Source organism: Xenopus tropicalis, chromosome 6, assembly GCF_000004195.4.
Source record: "Xenopus tropicalis strain Nigerian chromosome 6, UCB_Xtro_10.0, whole genome shotgun sequence".
Taxonomy (NCBI): Eukaryota; Metazoa; Chordata; class Amphibia; order Anura; family Pipidae; genus Xenopus; species Xenopus tropicalis.
Window position 1 is genome coordinate 43,833,104 of NC_030682.2, and position 22,590 is coordinate 43,855,693.

Below are 22,590 nucleotides of genomic sequence, written 5' to 3' on the forward strand. Positions count from 1 at the left end.
GAGGAAAGTGGGTGTTGCTGGGGGGAAGTCTGCTTGCAAAGTTCTACAGCAATTTACTCTGAGGTACCTTTCTATAAAAAAAAGTTATTGTACTTTAGTAACAATGGTCCAGGCATAAATATACTTATATATAGTTCTTATATGTTAAAACATCATAAGAAAACACCGACACGTGTAATTGCTCAACAGATTATGCAATTTGGGGAAAAATACAAGTCCTAGTCCAGACAGAGGAAAGAGTTGGAGACCTCCCAACCAGAATGACCGATGTTTTGTTGTGTAAAATCTATATCTGAGGCCTGAGAAACAAATAACATTGCTTTTGTTTCCCATTCTAATATGGGATGAGCAACCTGAACATGAAAATGACTCTCTAACACTAAGCCAGCAAAAAATTGACCGGCACGAGTGTGATGCAAGCGGGGCTTATCCTCTGTGTGTTTAATCAAAGTATAGCAGCAACGTTACGCCTGGCATGCCTGACAAAGGGGTACGTCCCCAAAATGTTGCAAGAGTGCCGGCTCTCTAGGCTGTGCACCGAGTGTTGGTGGAGGTAAGGATGTGCTTGTGGAACTTTTTGTCTCTAACACTAGGCACACAGAACTGGATATTACCCGATAACACAAAGACACACAGGGTGAATGGCTGCAGATTTTATGACTACAATTTAGTAACACACTTAACATTAACTCAATGGTCACCTAGCCAGCCTTATGCGTAGGCTGCCTACTTAAAGGAGAACTAAACCTTATGAATGAATATGGCTAAAATACATTCAAATTTACTTTACTTTACTAACCACACCAGCTTAGGTTTCAGCATCTCTATAGGAGCAATGATACAGGTCTTCAAACTTGTCACAGGCACTCCCCATCTTGGAAAGTGTCCCACATGCTCAACACGCTCTGAGCAGCTGTTGAGAAGCTAAGCTTAGGGGTTGGCCTTTCATAAAAGCTGATGTTACAGGACTGATTATTAAATGTTGATGCTAATTGCACTGGTTTCAGAGCTGCATGTAGTAATGTTCTGTATTATTTACTAATTAGTCTTATATTCAGAGATTTATATTCTATATACAGTATATTGTGAGTGGGTCCCTAAGCTCAGTAAGTGACAGCAGCACAGAGCATGTGCAGAGAATCAGCAGAAAAGAAGATGGGGGCTACTGGGGCATCTTTGGGGGCACATATCTTCCCTGCTAAAGGGCTGTGGTTTCCTTGGGCTGGCACAGAAGCACAAAACATAATTTGCAACATGTATGCCCTACTTCTTCAGACTCCACCTTATAGCTTAGCCAGAAGCCTGTAGCTATTTACCTGTCTCCAATCTGCAACAATAACTTTTTTTTTAATAAATAAACCATTTTATTGCATAACTGGGTGACAGGGTCTCAAGACCAGATCACAGGTGAGTGACACCCCTTAGATTTCCTGCTTATTTATACCCTGTCTGCCCAGCCACCTGTCCCAAATTGAGTATTAGGCTGCCCCACTGCCACCTACTAAATTAATACACATGGCTCCCCAGCTCCATAACAACTGATTACTATTTAACCTTTTTAAATTCTCAGAGCAGCTGCCATCCCATAGACAGCTAAAGGCTGCAGCAGCCTCCAGCCTGCATTCTACTCAGTAATTTCTGTCTGTGTTGTTAACTGAGCTTCTTTACAACAAGGGAATTTGCCATTTCCAGTCATTCTTCTCTTATGGTCTGTATTTACTAATCTACTGTATTCCTGTAATGAGTGCTTAGAATATGCACTGGGGTCATTTAGAGGGGTTAAACTTAAAAGACTTTTTTGGTAGATGGGTGGCTGTCTGTATCCACTGCATTGCTCTGTGCTCTTACACAGCTTGTACAGAAATAATGCAACTTACAGAATATGCAGGGGAGCACAGCTGCCCACATAGAAATACTTCAGTGTCTTTTTGAAAGCAGTCATATGAATACAATATCCCCAGTAGACTTTAGTGAACTGTGGGTAAAAATCAATTCTAGGCCATATTAATTAGTTTTAGGGTTGCAACTGGTGGGCTCTCCCAGTCTGAACCACAATCAGTCCCATTACAAAGAACTCTTATAGGAGAATAGTCAGGTATCAGTTGGGCTGCACCATATTGGATGCATACATACACTGCCATGTTACTCATGATGTGGTACATACACAGCCATGTATTGCTCATTATGTGGTAGACATTTAGCCATGTGTTGCTGATGATGCATTACTTACCATGCCAAGTCTTACTAGCAATATTCTATGTGAGTTTCTCTATTGTGGTGATGTACAGTAGGACATCATTTCTGGCTTATCACTGCCAAACACTGCACTTGAAATGCCTTTAAAAGCTGGTTGCAATTGCCTGATTTTTCCCTAATGGCGTGCTTTATAAATAAATCTTTGGATAAAAAATCCTATTTTGCTGTTATAATAAAAACTGGCTCTGGTGCTGGTTTTCCTTTACAATCCCTTTTGACTATACTGACTATAAAGTGCAGTGGAATTTAATCGGTAGGGGGGAGTAAATATAATATTCTGTTTGATGTTGAGTTCAACTAATTATGTTTGTGGAGGAAAGAACTTGCTAAACAAAGCCCAGATAAAAATGCATTTCCCATCTATTTTTTCTACATTTTTTTCAATAGGGAATTGCTGGAGATTTTTGAAAGCTCTATTTTTGTTATGTGTGTTTTATCAGTGTGTATCATAATCAGTTCATTGGTATAGTTTCTATTTGACACAGCCTTACACTGGTGCTATAAACACAATATACTTACCTCTGCCCACATACAATAAATATGGCTGTGCTTTATTAAAAAAAAATATATATTTGTATGAACCGTATAAGCCAGACACATCTCACACTCACTTGTCCAATTAACTTCAAGCCTCTGAGAAATGATGTTGGCAGAACTACAGTGAGCCAATATAAATATCACTATTGGTACGGACTGGTGTGGTGCTGATTATGTAGTGCAGGGCTGTCCAACTGGATGTCTGTGGCCAGATGTGGCCCTCGAAAAGATTTTTTTATGGCTGCCAGTCTGCTCAGAAGCTCCATAGACTTCATTACATGACATATTGATTAATTTAACCCGGCCCTCCAACCGGACCTCTAAATGTAATCAGTTGGACAGCACTGATGTAGTGTCATTGCCTTCAGTACTTAGGTACTGTTAATATGTGTATATCAATATGTGATTGGATACTGTAATTTGGCTAGACCATTTTAAAGACCTAACTCATTCTAGGAAAGATTTGGTGTGACATAAGACAGTGGTTCCCAAAATGTGGCTAGCCAATCATTATGTGTCCCAGAGAAGCCACAGAGGGGCCAAGACTGATGGCCAGTTAGGTTGAGGTTTGGCAAAATGCTCCCTTATAAAGCTTGAGAAACCCAACTTGAATCCAGTTAGGGTGAGATTTATTAAGGTAATATATTTACTGAACTAGGAATGAGTGGAACTATGCCAAGATGACATGCCTTTTACACTGTAAACCTACTGACTGGGCTAAGAAGATGGCTGAGATTCAAGTCATATTTCTGTTCTTGTCAGGCGCAGCCACAGGTGGGTGGCTGGCAGGTAGGAGCTTATATGCCGTGTAATATGGGTACAGGGGGTACTGTGCTTGTGGATAGCCAGGAAACAAGTTATGTTGCTGAAACATGATTTATTAATGAAAATTGAGTAATAACAATATGGAAGTCCTTACAACAGGCCAGTGGTCAGAGGCAGGCAGAAGACGAAACAAATCCGTAAAACAGGCAGAGGGTCAGGACTGGCAGCAAACAAGGAGGGTCCGGAATAACGGGCAGTGGTCAAAGGCAGGCTGAAGGCAGGGAGAGTCCAATAATCAGGCCGAGGTCAAAACCGGGAGATCAACAGAGGTCGGGAACAGGAGTCGTAGAACAGGGAAAGGTAACGGAGTCAGGCAGGAACAGGGACTGGAACAAGTAGGTAAGGTCACTGGAACATAAAAGGCTCAATGATCAAGCAACCAGGGGTTGCTTGTGACAGGCTTATAAAGCCCGTTAATTGACTGATTGGAACCACCTGGGCTAATTAAGGGAGGAGGAGAACATAAACACAGAAGCAAAGAAGAGGGGTTAACAGAATGTACAGGGCTGGATGCCCAAGGTCTCCAGTGGCTCAGTGCGGTAATGCTGAACCTGCCTAACATAGAGTCCTGAGTTCTGGTACAGGCAGGCCCTGACATTACCCCCCCCTTGAGGATCGACCTCCGGGCGATCCCAGGATCGGGTGGACATCTTTCAAACATCTTCTTTACAAAAATGTTCTTAAGGCTTTCAGTCCAAAAAATGACAAAAACTTTCAAGTCCACAGAAACCAAAAACAGAAAACCTGCAAAAATAGAAAATACTGGCCCAAAACTACTTTGAAAAATTACATAAAAACACAGAGAAAAACATAAATTAAACCAAAGGAAAAAACTTCTTAGAAAAAGTCCCAAACAAGGTGGATGCCAGAATAGGTGGTTCATTGGAAACAGCGGCCAGAACAGGAGAGTAACCAAGTCCAGGAACCACAGCAAAGGAGACGCCAGGGACTGGAGCCAGAACATAGGAGTGCCTAGGGTTGGGAGCCAGAGCAACAAGTTGCCAGAGCTGGAAGCCAGAATAGAAGTGTCACTAGAGTCAGAAGCCACAGCGGAGTCGTCGCCAGGGTCAGGAGCCACAGCGGAGTCATTGCCAGGGTCAGGAACTACAGCGGAGTCATCGCCAGGGTCAGGAGCCACAGCGGAGTCATTGCCAGGGTCAGGAACTACAGCGGAGTCGTCGCCAGGGTCAGGAGCCACAGCGGAGTCATCGCCAGGGTCAGGAGCCACAGCGGAGTCGTCGCCAGGGTCAGGAGCCACAGCGGAGTCGTCGCCAGGGTCAGGAGCCACAGCGGAGTCGTCGCCAGGGTCAGGAGCCACAGCGGAGTCGTCGCCAGGCAAAACACCCACTACAGGTGGAAGAGAGATGCCCAGGGAAACAACAAGACCACCAAACACTGCAACAGAACTGGCAGAGTCTGGGACACCAGAACTACCAGATCCAGTAGCAGGGAAGGCAGGTCGTGAAGCAGTTTTGTCCTCAGAGGCTGGTGGCAGAAGTATTGGCACCGAGACAGGAGCAGGCACGACCGCTGGCACCGAGACAGGAGCAGGCACAACCGCTGGCACCGAGGCAGGAGCAGGCACAACCGCTGGCACCGAGGCAGGAGCAGGCACAACCGCTGGCACGCAGGCACAGGGGCTGAGGGTTGCAGTGCAGGCACAGGGGCTGAGGGTTGCAGTGCAGGCACAGGGGCTGAGGGTTGCAGTGCAGGCACAGGGGCTGAGGGTTGCAGTGCAGGCACAGGGGCTGAGGGTTGCAGTGCAGGCACAGGGGCTGAGGGTTGCAGTGCAGGCACAGGGGCTGAGGGTTGCAGTTCAGGCACAGGAGCTGAAGCAGGACAAGGCCGCTGTCTGGGTGCTGGAACTGGACAAAGCCGCTGTCTGGGTGCTGGAACTGGACAAAGCCGCTGTCTGGGTGCTGGCACAGAGGCTGGAGCAGGAGACTGAAGTACTGGCACAGAGGCTGGAGCAGGAGACTGAAGCGCTGGCACAGAGGCTGGAGCAGGAGACTGAAGTGCTGGCACAGAGGCTGGAGCAGGAGACTGAAGTGCTGGCACAGAGGCTGGAGCAGGAGACTGAAGTGCTGGCACAGAGGCTGGAGCAGGAGACTGAAGTGCTCTCACAGAGGCTGGAGCAGGAGACTGAAGCGCTGGCACAGAGGCTGGAGCCAGCAGAGGTGCCTTGGTTATATTAGAAAAACAAACAAATTGAGGTTCAGGCCTGAGATCTTGAGGGGCTGATACAGCAGGAAAAGAAACAGACAGAGGAATAGGAGAGTTCTTGGAGATAGACCGGCCTTTAAACCTAGTGGTAAATGCCGTAGGTATTTCTTCCTCATCTGAATCCAAATCTTCCCATTCTTTGTCGTCAAAAATATCTTGCCAATCTTCCTCATCAGGTGAATCTTCAGAAAACTCTTCTACCTCAGAAAACTCTTCTACCTCAGAAAACTCGCTGAAAGAATTTGAAGCAGGTGTGCAGTCTTTGGGCCTGGGTGAGTACCTTGGAACCGGAGGAGTGAGTTGGAAAGTTTTGGGTAGTACAGCAGCAGAAGGATTTGAGGTGGAGGAAAATACATTTGAAACTGGCCATAAATCTCCTGTAAATGTTGCTTTTAAAAATGAAAGAAAAGAACAGGGATCTTCTAAAAAATGTGCTTCTTCGTCAATGCAGGTTTCAGCCCACTCTGCGGCCTCACCGCCCAAAAGGAAAAGAATAATTAACTTGCTCTTCATATTGTCAGGAGCTTCTTTGAAAAATGGCACTGTAGAAAACCTTTTACATAAATCAAGCAAATAATTGAATGAGTCTTTCTCCCCCTCATACCTCTTAATCGAGGAAAGCCATTCTGCAGAGAGTTGTAGTTCAGCATTACTTTGAACCGCAGAGTTGTTACCAGCAGGCTCCTCTTTATGTGGCTTGATCATTCTGTCAGGCGCAGCCACAGGTGGGTGGCTGGCAGGTAGGAGCTTATATGCCGTGTAATATGGGTACAGGGGGTACTGTGCTTGTGGATAGCCAGGAAACAAGTTATGTTGCTGAAACATGATTTATTAATGAAAATTGAGTAATAACAATATGGAAGTCCTTACAACAGGCCAGTGGTCAGAGGCAGGCAGAAGACGAAACAAATCCGTAAAACAGGCAGAGGGTCAGGACTGGCAGCAAACAAGGAGGGTCCGGAATAACGGGCAGTGGTCAAAGGCAGGCTGAAGGCAGGGAGAGTCCAATAATCAGGCCGAGGTCAAAACCGGGAGATCAACAGAGGTCGGGAACAGGAGTCGTAGAACAGGGAAAGGTAACGGAGTCAGGCAGGAACAGGGACTGGAACAAGTAGGTAAGGTCACTGGAACATAAAAGGCTCAATGATCAAGCAACCAGGGGTTGCTTGTGACAGGCTTATAAAGCCCGTTAATTGACTGATTGGAACCACCTGGGCTAATTAAGGGAGGAGGAGAACATAAACACAGAAGCAAAGAAGAGGGGTTAACAGAATGTACAGGGCTGGATGCCCAAGGTCTCCAGTGGCTCAGTGCGGTAATGCTGAACCTGCCTAACATAGAGTCCTGAGTTCTGGTACAGGCAGGTCCTGACAGTTCTAGATGTTGTGTAGAAGCTCCTGTCTGTATAACTATATGTTAAAAACATTTTAAAATGTTCCCATATTATTATAAGTTTCTACATCTGTGTGCTTAGAAATGGTGCCATCCAGGGATTGGGAGTGAGTTTAAGTTGAAAATGTCTTCCCACAGTTTGAGGGTGGGGTTGCTCCACCACATGTGCAGTCTGCTGATTAGAACCACAGTTACCATGATACAAAACCACCCATCGTGTTACTAAAATGCAGAAGGATAACTATCAAGGAAACAGACCCTTCGCTTTCCTGGGGGGTGGGGGGTCAGTGGGAATGATAAGCAGCTGCAATATATGTTTATGGAAAATGTCTTGTTCTCAAAGTTTAGGGGCCCAATGACCTTCATGTGGGGTCATTCCACTGCTGGAGACATTCACATAATTCAGTAAATAGATCTCAATATAAATACAGATATTACTCTATAATAAGTGGTTCATATGTGGTTCCAAGGGTTTTTAAATTCAGTGATAGTGAGAGGTGTTTGCCTCTGCCTGCCCCGCTGTATTGCCATTATTTTGTAGGCAAGTCAGGACAGTTATTGTGGAAATGACGGAAATTGTGTAACTTTCACTTGTGGCCAGGCTCACTTCAGATGCAGATATCGCCAGGCCCGGCACAACAGTCCCTGATCACCCTCAAAAGTGGCCCTGACACATTTGTCACTCATTCTCTTTTATCCAAGTGTTACTGGAAGAGGTTTTTGCTATATTCATGAAGTAGTTTCCCTTAATTCATATCAATACATTTGTTTAACCCCTTGTGCAGAAAACCCCAGGAACCAGCCATTCTGTATAATACATCTCTTACCTGTACATTGAGACCATAGTGGAGTACAGTTATCTGTTTCACAATGTGATGGAAATTACCTGTGTGGTTGTATGTGAAATAAGTGTTATTCTTAATAAAGATTATAATAAATAGTTAATAAAGACACACAATGGTTAACCAATTTGTCAGCTAATTATGTTAATTAAATATGTACCTGAAATTAAGTCCTTTACCTTCTTCCCACACACAGAACAAACAAATGCCTCCCTTTAATGATGCTCTGCCAAATGCATGACTCAAAGCTCAGCACTCAGGGAAGGTCATTTTCCCTGGATTCATAAGCACTTAGCTGATTTATCATGAGATGCTGACAGTTTTTTTGGTTCTCAGAATGGCTGCAAATGATGTAGGGACAGAAACCAGTGCCAGATATATTCTGCTAAGCACATAACCAAGCAGTCACTGAACTAGGGAGCTGAATCAAGGATCTTAAAAGTTATTTTTCTACTCTATAGTATAAAGGGATATGTCCATTCTTTATATAGATGCTGGCATTATTCTTAATTTAACATAAATAAAAAATATATACAAAAATAATCCTTCCCATACTGATAAAAGCCTAGTTGTCTGGAAACACAGTCGCTTCACCCTGTGTTCTGCTACCCAGGGCTGGAACTAGGAGCAGGCACAAGTGGCACAAACCTAGATTGCAACGTCAGACCCTGTGTGAGTTACCACTGGCAACACTATCTGTCTATCTATCGGTCTGTCTGTCTATCTATCTATCATCTATCTATATCTATCTATCATCTATTCTTATATCTATCATCTATTCTTATATCTATCTGTCATGCCAGAACAGTATTTCTCTGGCATGTCCAGAGTTAAACCTGGCAACATTTGGCTTTGTGTCCACAGGCCCGGATTTGTGGAGAGGCCACAAAGGCACGGGCCTAGGGCGGCACAATTTTGGGGGAGGCATGCTGCCCCGCCGCAACGAAATTTTAACATTTAATGGCCATACAGAGCAATGGGGACTTCACCCCACTGCTCCGCATAGGAGTTTAAATGGGCACGCATGCGCACTTGCGTTGGTGCGGCAGGGAGGTTTGTTTGCGCATGCGCGCCGGGGAGAGGCGCAAATGGGGGGCGGCCTCGGGGTGGGTGGATTTGAAATCCGGCACTGTGTGTCCACAAGAGACTCTTAATTAATTAAATATGCAACAAGGCACTGTGGAAAGGCGACAAACTTATTTGGGTTAAGCAGACAATTCAAAGCCAGACCATTTGGAGCAGGAAAGCTGAGGCCATTGGTTTCTTTGATCTGTTGATCAAAGAAGGGCAATTGTGGACCTAAAAACAGCAGGAGGGAACAGCTAGGAGAAAATATGGATTATAAAAAGGGATCCATATCTCCTTTGCTTTAAGGTTCACATCCTCATAAATCATATATTGGTTATGAGGAGGTTAGATGCTTCCTAATGATACCAAACAGGGACTGCCTATACCCACCAGTTAGGAGGGATAGTTTCTTGGGGACTGGAACATGAGACACCCCTCAAGTTTGGTATCATTCTGATCGCCCACACATGGATTAAAGCAAGCCCATATTTTCATAATAATATTGGGAACTGTGGAGTGCCAAAATTATGAGAAGAAACTGGACTGAGAATTGCAGCCCTCTACAGGGGGTCACAAGGGACAAGTTCCTGGACACTCCCCCCTCATGCATATGGTAATGAGGGAGGGTCCTAGCAGGGGATAAAAGGGCAACAGACCCAGGTACTTATTAGCTCATACCTGAGGTTCCAATTCTGTTGGGGTGTGTGCTCAGGTTTTCAAACTCTTGCCTCAGGAGGACACAAAGGAAATTCCTAACTTGGTACATAGGGTTTCTCTGTGTTTAATTCCCTTTTATTTTATTTACTGTTTTGTATGTGTATGTCTCTTTTTGTAATATCTTTTTATATGCACTGGTTACTGGTTGTAATATTAAATATAAAATTTAATAAGTCTTGTCTTTTGGCTCTAATAACAAGAAGATCTCGCGTGCTTGTATGAACACTTGGGCCTAAAATGTTCTAACCTCCTGCCTGTGTGTGGCCAGGTGGCAACCCTAATTCTGCTAAAAATGTCAGTGACACGCACATACTCAGAATGCTCTGAGCAGCTGTTGGGAAGCTAAGCTTAGGGGTCATCACAAATTATCAAGCAAAAAATTAGGTTTGTCTGTCATAGTAGGTGATGCTACAGGGTATATTAGGGGTAGATTTATCAAAATGTGAGTTTAGAGCTTAATACATATGTGATTGTAGAAACATATTTATCAGTTGGTGAACTCTTCCTTCCACCCACTGATAAATACACTTCAAAAAATCCCATAGCAATGAACAGAATGTGGCTGAGTTTTTATTTATTAAGCTCTAAACTCACATTTTGATAAATCTGCCCCTTAAATTCAGATGCTAATTGCACTTGTATCAGAGCTGCCACATACTAATAATCTGTATTATATACTAATCTGCCTTCTATTGACATTTACATTCTATATATACAGGATATTGTGTGTCAGGTTAAGCTCTTTAGTTAAACTTCTCCTTTAAACCAAATAAGTGTATTGCACAAAGAAATTCCAATAGCAACTGAGCGTAGTATCTCTGGCTGTTTATACTGATTCCTAAAACAGTGTTGCAGAAACCAGCTGACCAATTTTTTTGTCTTGTATATTCCTGGAACAATGGCAGAATGGCCAACATCTGCCATTTTACCTATTACCTTGCTATGTACTAAGGGTGGCCCAAGCAATGACAGAAGGCTACGCCTAGAAGAGGGCCATGAACCAGCAAAGTCTGCTATGGGTTTGTAAAACACAAACAGGTCCCACTATGTGCATTTTTGCCATTCTTGATTTTTATTACATTTCCCCATATATGTATGGGGGGGGGGGGGTGGAATTAGCATAGCTATTTAAAAACAACGAAGAGACTTTTCTTTATGAGTGTAAGTTACCATTACAGACTAGGGAATGACTCAGAGTATAATCGCTGTTATTTTTAAGCATCACTTTCCCACCTATTAGCAGAACACATTACATATTTCTCACAACACTAACCCACTCGGGCTGACTGACCCTTACACATTGTGATTGTTCTAATTGTTGTTATTGTTTACCGTTTTATGCACAGTACAAATCCATTTACAATAAATGACATTCCACAAGTGACAGTAGGAAAGTTATAATAACGGTATGGTTAAATATAGTCCCTATCAGAGGGAAGGTGGGGGGGGGCTGTGTGCATGGAAAGGGGGAGAGCAGACTAACGAATGGAGAGGGAACTGTCATTAAATAGCACAAGGTCCTTTAGAAATGGTCATTTGGGCCTATTCTGTTAAATTGCAGAGTACGCGTGGCAAATAAAAGCCTTTAGCGCTGTGTCCTTCAGGCCTACCCATTGTGCGCTGAGCACTTCAGGCCAATGTACAATTTCTACTCTAAATGAGCCCACTAGGCTACACAATCACTGTTATTTATAGCTGAATCAGTCTGCTCTCGTGTGCCCATTCATTCTCCCATTCTCCTTAAAAAAGGAATATTGGAATACATAGGATGTTAATAAGATTTAATTAGTGACACATTATTTTCATCTTGAGGTTAGTCATATTACTTGGGGCAGCTCGGGGGGGGGGGGGGGGGATTTAATCTGTTCCCGGGGCACAGTGGTACATTAAAGCCCCTGCCCCTTAAGGCTTATATTGGCTGGCTCATTTCTGTCTCCTTCCTTGGCCACATTGCTGCTTTTACCTTGATCTCTCTGTCAGGAAGATAGAAGAGATTTAGCTGAAACCTGATGTACAAAGCTGCAATGAGTTTCTAGCATTAGTCTGGGTGGTAAAAGTAAAGTTGCAGTTTTATATCATAGTAAAATATCTGCCAGAATAAAAATGTAGGTGTTTATATGAGGGCTGGGCATGTTTGCTTTCCCAGCTCTATACAAGCTGTTAGTTGCCCTTGCCAATGTGATCGTTATATCTGCCCAAACATTTTGAGTCAGTGTTGTGAGATGCCTCAGATGTTAGTCTAATATCACAAGATACACAGATTTTTCTGTTTATTGTGTATCATTGGCAATTGATGGTCTGTGCATTTAAACCAATTCAGGCTTAAAGAAACTAGCTAACCAATGTTGCATTCTGAGACCTTTTAATCCATGCATGCCCCAGTAGGGATGTTGGGCAGGGCAAAGACCAGACACCATGAAGCACTATGGGTAATAATGTGAGTTTTTTAGTTTAACATGTCTGAATAGTGCCAGGGTGCATGAAGTGATACTTACATGTTCAGTAAGGGTGAAGACACAGTGAGCTATTAGTAGCAGGTATTTTTTTTATGGCTACTAAACGCCAGATACCCTGCCACAGACAATACTGAGAATTGCCTCTGCTAAAACACACATAGAGACAATTATCAGTAAATGATCAGCATTGTCTATCTTGGTAGCCAGGACAACAATTTTGTTGCCGCGGGGTAGCATGCCGCCCCAAGCCCGGGCCTTTGTGGCCTTGCCACAAATCCGGGCCTGGAAACAACACTGTACTAATACACACCAAGCCTGAATATTTTGTTTTCACTTGTAGGCAAGCAGTGACAACGGTTAGCTAACAGTTTTCCTTTAAATTCCATCATTTGTCTTAATCCCTGTTTCCCAAACCTGGAGGTCTGAATCACTTGTATATGTGGATATCCATGGGCTGATTATTGCCAGGAAAGCGCTGGAGCAACAGACACTGCTCTGCTATAGACACACACACTGCCCTTCTACTTAGCAAGACTCTGTTGCACTCACAGAGGTTAGGTAGAGGATCTTCTACTGTAGAACATTAGCCCTAGCAGCCAGCCAAACTCTAATACTGTAAAAAGGGGCGCTTCACCGTGTTATAGAACAGCGCTTCTCAACCTGTGGGTCGGGGCCCTTTGGGGGTTGAACAACCCTTTCACAGGTGTCGCCTAAGAGCATCGGGAAACACATATTTCCGATGGTCTTAGGAATAATTTTATGGTTGGGGGTCACCACAACATGAGGAACTGTATTAAAGGGTCATGGCATTAGGAAGGGTGAGAGCAACTGTTATAGAATGTCCTGTTCTCACGGGCGTATTTTTAATATGGCACCCGAGGGCTTTGGAGAAGTAATGTCAATTCTGTAACGTTGGTTACCTGGTTACCTAAATATGGTCCTGCCTATTACTAGCAACTTTGCAATTGGTCTTAATCATTTGTTACAGTTGTTAAATTATTTGTCTTCTTCTGACTCTAGCTTTCAAATGGGGAACACTGACCCTGGCAGTTTTTTGTTTTTTTTTCTCACTTTACTTCCCCCCCCCTTTTTTTTTTCCCTTTCCTGTAGAGAACAAATAATGTAACCTAAAGATAACACTAAGGTGGATAGAAAAAATGAGATTTGTGTAATTCAATGCTTTGTTCATCGGTTCTCATTGTTTTTATAATACAAAGAAACTTTATTAAAATGTAATAAGGAAAATAGGAAGTGACATCAGGAGTGATGTCATCTCCACATGCTTTTTAAACCTGTATCAGTTCACTACTGACTTTGTACCTATGATTACGTGTGGCAACACACGAAACGCGTCAGGTCTGGATCTTTGAATAAAGCCTTTTTGAAGTTTTACAACCGCTGTCCTGGAGTCCGTTGAGTGCATGCCGGTGATGTTTTCTACACCTGATTTGAGACACTGACCCTGGCGGCCAAAAACCATTGCCAACCCTGAGGCTACAATTTTATTGTTACCTTTTATTCCTTATCTCCCTATTCAGCACCTCACCTCTCCTATTCATATTCTAGACTCTCATTCAAACTGCTGCCTGGTTGCTTGGATCAATTGGTCCCTAGCAACCAGATAGCAGCTGAAATCTCAAAGAGCTGCAGAATAGAAAGGAAAATAACTGAAAAGTCACAAAATATAAAAAATGAAAACCAACTGCAAATTGTCTCAGTATATCAATGTCGACATCCTACTACAAGTTGATTTAAAGATGAACGCATTTAACAATGAAGACCGTTTTTCATCTGTCCCTAAAGCAAAACACAAATGATGTAGTTAACTGTTCCATCCAAACACAAAGTAGTTGTAATAAAGTGAACATGGGCCCATTCTGTACAATGATGCACACAATTGTAAATCTGAAACAAACAATAATTAGCTAATTATCTACCCTGCAAGGAGCAAACACAGAGTAGCTTTAGTTTCCCGTTTGGCTCAAGAAATAACAGGCAATAAGTATGTTTGGCACAAGCCCTATTCTTTGTCATATTGAACCTTTTATTTTGAGCACTAGACATTTCTATACCCAGCTCATCTGCATTTGTATATGTGAATAGGAGGCATTGTGTTTATTTCCTTGACTGAGACGTGTGCCAAAGAAAATACATCTATAGAAATATTTCTATATTTGTAGCAAAACGACATGTAAATGCAAATCACTGCTCCTACTTTGGTATGAAAGGAACCAAGTACAAATGTTCTGCTCTCACAATACTGAAACCGGACGTGTCCATTATAGCAAATGAAACCGAATTGCCCCGTGCTGTTCCCAGCAGTCTATAGTCTGTAGGCACTGAAGGAAAACTGGCCTTCTCAGAAAGGGGCTGATGCTGTTGGTTCCAAATAAGATAATGCCAGTTAGGAGTGAGCGTAAATGGGGGAGGCTTTCTTTAAACATTTCTGAATGGGTTAATCATGTTGAATGGCAGAAAAAATCACGGTACCTTTCGCAAGTCACTGCTTTCCATGCAATCAAGCCATTGGTGGATCCTTGTGTCAGATTTCTGACTATGACTATTCTATGGAATTTCAGTAGATCTGAGGTGAGATGAAGCGTCTGGTCATTTTGATTCCATTACAAATATGGGAGCTGTTATTCAGAATGCTTGGGGTTTGCTGGATATAAGGGGACTTTGGATCTCCATACCTTAAGTCTACTTTATATTATCATTTAAACATGAAATAAGCTCAACGGGGTTGTTTTGCCTCGAATAAGGATTATTTATATCTTAGTTGGGATCAAGTAAAAGGTTCTGTTTTATTACTACACAGAAAAGAGAATGAATTTAAAGGAGAACTCAAGCTACTGAATCAAAAAGCCCTACACAACACAGAAACCCCTAATATACCAATCACTGTAATCTGAACCTTCAAAAAGTATGAATAAATACCATTTTTATGTGCTGAAATCCAACTGCAAAACAGTTCTTTTTCTGCATCATTTAAAATCCTGGCAAGGGAGGAAACACTAAAACACTGATGTTACAGATTGTGACGTTTTCCCCACAAGCTGGCCATACACATTCAGATTTTAGTCTTCTTCAGACGAACGTTCAGATATCGATTATATGTTTAAAGGGGATATATACCATACATTTTTACAATGCACTAAACCATATAAAATAATTTAAAATAGAAGTGCTTTTATTTTAATACCCTTGGGTTAAAATATGTCCATAACTGCTTGAAAACTGTGCTCTACCCAGACCTTTTACCAGCTTCCAGTTTAGACTCTTCAGTATATGGCTCAGAGCCGCTGGCCCTGATAGACTTCAGCAGAGCTACTTAAAGTGCAGTGAATGTGTATAGGGTGGGTGGGGCTTAGTGATGTCACGAGCAGTCCCTTCCTGCTTTACAGCTCCTCTCCTACAGCTTCTCCACATGTAGCAGTGTTGCTTACCCTTTCAGTTCCACTGCAGCAAATGTACATTATTGCTATTACATTGTGACTTCTAGACTCCCTTCCTGCACTGTAGATCAGCTGTAAAATAAGGCATGATTAGTTACATAGTTACATAGGGTTGAAAAAAAGACCAGTGTCCATCAAGTTCAACCCATTCAAGAAAACCCAGCACACCTCTATACAATCACATACATAAACTATATATACAACCACTAATACTAACTGTAGATATTAGTATCACAATAGCCTTGGATACTATGCTTGTTCAAGAACTCATCCAGGCCCCTCTTAAAGGCATTAACAGAATCTGCCATTACCACATCACTAGGAAGGGCATTCCACAACCTCACTGCCCTCACCGTGAAAAACCACCTACGCTGCTTCAAGTGGAGGCTCCGTTCCTCTAATCTAAAGGGGTGGCCTCTGTGAGAGTCTGAACTCTATGGCTTCTTCTATTTCTTAAACATGGAGATTAGGGATGAGCTCATTTTTTCGCCTTGTTCAGGTCAGCAGCAAAATTTTTGTTTTCATGAGGAGAAAGTTTTTAGAATTCTGCAGTGGGAAAAAACACCCATTGACTTCAACGCACTTGACTTGGAAAAAATTGCCTACTCACTCCAATGGATTTGGCAAAAAAAACACCCACTAAATTCAGTGTTACAAAGTCCTATTTCACAGATAATATTCATAATAAAGTGATTCTCTGCTGTAAGAATAAAGCCCAGTGCGTAGCCGTTTCACTAGTGTGAAGTCCAGCTAAGCTTTCTTTGTCTTTTATTTAAACTTTAGGTTTAAGGAGTTTATAGTTTCTTTAATAAATAAAAAGTTCTCTTTTCGATTTTCTTCATTTCTTATCTTTTTGAAGGACAAACTGTCGAATGTGACTATTGTTGTACAACCTATATTTAAATAATTTGTTATTAATTATCCTACATGTTTATTGTAAAACTTCAATAAAATGTTTTAAAAGGAAATAAATAAAAAGCCACAATGGCATAGGCTTTGTTATAGATTTAGACCCAAACTCAAAACAGTATCCTCACTCATGTTGGCAGTGACAGGCTTGGATGGCCAATAGGGTAGTGCGTCAGCTTCCCAGCCAGTAGTTCTTTGGTTTGTTCCCAGCAGACACTTTCTTCATATAGCTTTAAAATTGCTGAGCTTTGATAAAATGCCTTGTATGTTGTGTTTTATTAGGGAAAATACATTGGTATATTAAAAAGAGAGAAGTCGGAGGTACCATAAACGGAGGAGCAGGAGTCGAAGGAGTTATGTACAAACTCGGCAGCCCTATAAAGAACACTAATATTGCAACAATTACTGCAACTGAAACAAACATGAAACATAACTCACATTTTTTTTTATTATACTCCATAAAATATACAGGAATTTCAATGTACTGAAAGAGTGCAGGTAAATACAGTATCCAAGCAGTTACTATTTCTATGTACATGCCCATATTGTCTTTAAAATGGAAAAACTCACAAAATTATCAAATAGATCAAAATACTGTCCTGTTTTCACTCTGGTCAGAAAACAGCAGATCATTTACAGTTTAAAAGCGTTCCAGTTTCACAATACAAAAGGAAAAAAAAATTAAAATCAGGTTTAGAACAAATGATTTGTATCTAAACCCGGACACAAAAACGTAACCAAATTCACTTGATAATGAACCAAACCTGGTTGTTAAAGCAGAGCCAAGCAAACACTCAGGAATCACATTCACCAGTCCCCATTCTTCCTGCATGGGCAGCCTACAATTACCTGCAGGCTTCGAAGCTGTTTGATTGGCTTCCTCTGATTGGGAAGAGAATTTGATTCGCTATTCTAGACGAATATGTTTCTGCTTAGCGGCTGCATTTTTTTTTTGGATTCTGCCAACTTATAAATAAAATAAGAAACAATTTTGTTATGAACTTTACACACATGGGACCTGCATGTTTCATATTTTAAACGCAATAGACATCTCTATTAAATATTTATGTGCCTGCCCATTTTCATGGGAATTGTATTTGTATCAGATAAAATTAACTATAGCATTAACAGAAAATGACTTCTAAACCTCCCGAGAGCAAATCTGCTCCGTTCAGTTTTCCCCATCGCATACGGTCATCTGTGCAAATGCAATGGGCGCTACATTTGGTGGAGGACCACTTGGAAATATAGCTAAGCAACTTATATTTAATCATAGCCAAGAAATGGAAGCAATAAGCTATTTCATATCTACCCTTTATCAGGGAAGCTTGGCGAGCGTTGCTACGTGTAGCTAAGGGAAAGAAGCTTGTGCACTAACAGAAAACCATGGGTATCTTTGCTTCAGATCAACAGAAAGAAAAAGAATTTGATTCCAGGGATAGGCCACCGCTGGCTACTGTGGAACTCTCTCTTCAGTTTTGGCAGTCCAAGGCAACACCTGTCTGGCTATGGCTTCCCTATCCCTGCTTTATACAATGCACAGATGACATATTAACAGTAAATGTGAAAGTGTACTAATGCTTCTATTTTGTAGCACTGCCCTTCCTGGGTCTCAGTCATGTGAAGTGACGTACCATGCATAGACATCTTTATTCTACAACAGCCACAGACCAATGTTTCCTCAGAAAATCCCTTACACCAAAGACTATAAAAGGGGTTATTAGAATGAATGCCACAGAAACACTAGAAAAAGAAAAAAAGGCTTAAAAAACAACTAAACAGTTATTGTTCCCATTTGAAGAACTCATCATCCCAGCAGCGCTGAACAAGGTTGAGTATTCTGCTGAGGTGCGCGCCATTGCCACCTCTCTTCTTTGCTTGTGAAGAAGGAAATACAAATTCCATCATTCAACTCCTTATATTGTTTCAAGAAACTAGGCTCAAAATTTGATGCAAAATTTTAGATGAACAAATTCCGGTTATTTTACATCAAAAACTTTGTAAAACAAAACAAAAAACACAAACTTTTTTTTGGTCCTTTGGCAAACTGATGTACACACAATGCCAGCTTACCAAATTCATTTATTGCCATCAAAATGGTTTCATTTTTATTTATACATCTGTCACTATATATTGTCTCCTGTACAATTGTATGAGTTGTCTGCTAAACCGGACCTCTGTGCCCTGTGATATAAAATGTACGCTTGACACAGACAATAAAATAGGAAATAAAAGTGTAATGATCATGTTCTCTGTGATCCCCCAGCCTTCCTTCTCAATTAGAAATGTCGCCATGGAGCTGAAATCTGCAGGAAACATTTAATGAGGGTTGGAAACGCCAGCTAATTGGAATTTTTTTTTATCCAACAAAAGTGAAAAAAGATTTAAAACTCTTCTAGAGTCATTTGATAAATCAGTGTATGCTTTAAAAAGAAAAAAAAATCACTTGTTGCTGCAAAGTTGCCAATTGTTCCCTGCATTACGGGCCAATCTGGCAACGCCGGCATTCTATTAACACTTCCAATCTGCACAAATTGAACAATTTAAAAGTTGAGCTCTTCAAGAATTTTAATAGGTCTCAGAGTCAGAATCATTGAGTTCATCCTCTTCTGTATATGGGTATCCATCTTCCCTGCCGATGTTGTTAAAACTGCAGTAGGAGCTGTGCTCGCTTCTCATTACAGGTAGAGTGTCGAAAGTGACAGTCTTTGAGGTGTTGTTGTAGTGGTTAATGGCATTTAAAGTCATAGAGGGCAAGGAGCTGCTGGAGGATACTGGCATCATTGTGGCCAGTATTAGAGCTAGGCAATCAGCAACATCCTTATTAGGAGCACAGGCCAATGCTGGTGTGTAGCCTGTCAAACAGGAAAGAAAGATGTCACAGAATCAATTCCAAAGAAAAACATGTGTATAACACTGCATACTGTATATTCTTACTGGGGGTAACAGCACACAGGGTAAAGTGTATTGATTGAAACAGGAATACATTACAATCTTTTCAGTCAAGCTTCAAGATAACATGGTTGTCAGCTTTGGGCACAAGGCTCCTATCTCCAAAATAGGCAGGGACAGGCACTGTAATTATTAAAAATCAGGCAGTTGCTATGCTTATCTATGTACAGCAATACCATGGGAAAAGAGCCACACTAACTTACAATGGAAGCACTTGACCAAGCCCCAGAGCAATTTCCACTTGACAGCAATAGTAACTGCTACTGTTATGGGCATTTACCTTCCTAAGGACAATAAAGTCTCTTAAAATCACCCAAACTAAATATACTTTTCTCATATTAAGAATACTACACCCTGTTTTACTATATGCAGCTTAGTATAAAAGGATACAAGCCCTGCCACAGGTCATACTGATCATACCCCTAGTCTGTTTGAAAGTAGGTGCTCTCTGTGCTTTCAGAAGTGCATTGAGGGGAGCAAGTTGTATTCTGGGAGATAATAGATTGTGATTCAGACCATAAATCCAGACTGAGGTCTGTGGATCTTAGAGGATATTTACCAGACGGAGAACTGCTATTTAATCTTTCTATGAAGCTTGAAATTGCTTCTATTGGTATGATGTGTAGAAGCACAAGCTTTGTTATATATTTTCATTAATAGCCACAATTAAAATCTTTGTTTGTTAATTTTCACAAAGGAGCACCTTGTAATTACCGTTATTACCCCATTCAACTATAAGTCACACTCAAAAGGTAATAGCATTTACCATTTTCATCCACTGCTAAGACACTTGCTCCCTTTCCCAGAAGCTCCTGTACAACAACCGTCAGTCCATTTCGAGCAGCTACATGGAGAGGTCTGCAAGATAAAATTCCCAACAGTAAATACTTGCCACTCAGTGTACCTGTGCAAAACTAAATACAAAAAGATTGCAGATATTATTTCTGACCAAAGGAGAAGGTGTGCATTCAGCATGGCCTGAATAACAATATAGGGCTGTGTAATCTGGAGCTCCACTAGTCTTTTGTAAAGTTTAATAATGATGCCAGCGGTAAGCACAAACCTCAGGGGGTTGCTGGGACACTCTAAGGCCAAAGAGGTGCAGGTGTTACAACTACATGGAAGTTTGGCCTTCCTAAAAAAATGACTGCTAAAATACAATAAAAATGGGGTCGTGGGAATAATACAAGACTAATTCAAGTAAAAATAAAAATTTTTAGCACCAAGACGACCAATGGGAACTCTCCACTATAAAAACCACAGCAGGTGAGGCTGTAGGGCTGGCTAAGAAAAGTATAATCCAAAAGTAAGTTGTTAGGACATCAGCAACATAAACATTGAACTAAAAAACCCTGATTTTGAAGTATAGACACTTACATAGAATACATTGCATGTAGGGTATATGCATTTATAATTTTTTCTTCCTTTTTCAAACTCAATTCAAACAAAATTGAAGTAAATTGGGACCACAAGGAAAGCAATGATAAACTGGATCAGCCACTAAACTGGAAAACCAGGTGCACAGTGTTGAGGGCCTTGGGCAGTACATTCACGTAACTTTTAGTTAGGCAGGTAACTGGGTATGGGAGGGCAGGAAGACAACATTCGTCTGGGGCTCCAGCTGTGTGCAAATCTGCTCTGGTCCCATCAGTGTACATAGGCATAATGCACAGTAAAGGTGGCCATACACGGGCCGACTATAGCTGCCGATATCGGTCCCTTGGACCGATTCGGCAGCTAATCGGCCCGTGTATGGGCAGGGCAGAGCGGCCTGGCCGACCGATATCTGGCCTGGAATTGGCCAGATCTCGATCGGCCAGGTTAGAAAATCCGGTCGGATCGGGGACCGCATCGGCTCGTTGATGCGGTCCCCGATCCGACTGCCCCATTGCTGGCCACATAATCCGATCGTCTGGCCCCAGGGCCAAACGATCGGATTATTTTTTTTTTACCTAAATGCTCCCCGATATCGCCCACCCGTAGGTGGGGATATCGGGGGAAGATCCGCTCGCTTGGCGACGTCGCCAAGCGAGCGGATCTGCTCGTGTATGGCCACCTTTAGTCACTGCGCCAGTGAGCTTGCAGTCCATGTTTTTGAACGTACAAGGATAAGGTACAGGATAATGCAAGTAGTTTAGTTGAGGTGTTTATTGTATCTACGTGAGTTTGCCTTTACGGATTCCATTATATCAGACATTTTTAGAAAACAGCAGCTTTTGGAATCACAGACCCCACAGGTAAATTCTGAGTCTGTCACACCAAATACATCTGCGAATGGGCACAAATATTTAACATGCAATCAAACACAGACTTCCATAACACAACCTGTCATATATGTTTGTGCCATGGTTTGTAGAACCTGTATGGCTGCATAGTCAATTTTACTTTGCTAAGGCTAGGTCTGAAATCCAATTACAGAGGTATAAAAACAGTATGGATAAGCTAGGAGATAGAAAAGATAAACTATGCTTACATAATTTGGGAGATCATTTATCTAGAGGTGGCCTTTCATGGGCAGATTAAAGCTGGTAATTCAGCTCCTTCAGATTGGATAGCTTATGTGCCCATGTATGGGACAGATTATTATTATATAAAAAAAAATAAATAAAAACAAAATAAAGGGGGGGGGGGTGCAAAAAGGACACAGCAAACTCTCTGTAGTTGGATAAGAGGATAGAAGAGATAAAGTCTATTGTTCTAAGAATTGGATAAGCTGTATGAAGGCTGTATAACACTTCCTGCTGCCTATCAGTAGGATAATCTATTTTGCTTGACTATGTCTTGGGTGGAGCATTATAAAATGATAGCCATTCGTTGTTGAACTGTTTTCCTAAAGCCATTACTAAATATAAAAATTCCCTATATTTTGGGTCAGGGTTTGCTTCCCTATGGAATCTTTTTTCCAGAATGCTCAGGACCTGGGGTTCTCCGTAATATGGATCACTATATCATAAGCCT

The 22,590-nt window shown here is 41.8% G+C and overlaps 1 protein-coding gene across 3 annotated transcripts in view; it reads right to left on the minus strand.

Moving 5' to 3' along the window:
* Positions 1–17,105: 17,105 nt before the first annotated feature.
* ankrd28 (ankyrin repeat domain 28) overlaps positions 17,106–22,590 on the minus strand; it is an 81,848-nt gene continuing 76,363 nt past the window's right edge. For all 3 annotated transcript variants that reach the window (XM_031904540.1, XM_031904539.1, XM_012965566.3), the window contains 2 exons: positions 20,399–20,490; positions 17,106–19,535 (listed from right to left, as the gene is read on the minus strand). In XM_031904540.1, coding sequence (XP_031760400.1) covers positions 19,249–19,535; positions 20,399–20,490 — 379 coding nt within the window. In that variant the 3' untranslated portion in view covers positions 17,106–19,248. The remainder of the gene's footprint in view (positions 19,536–20,398; positions 20,491–22,590) is intronic.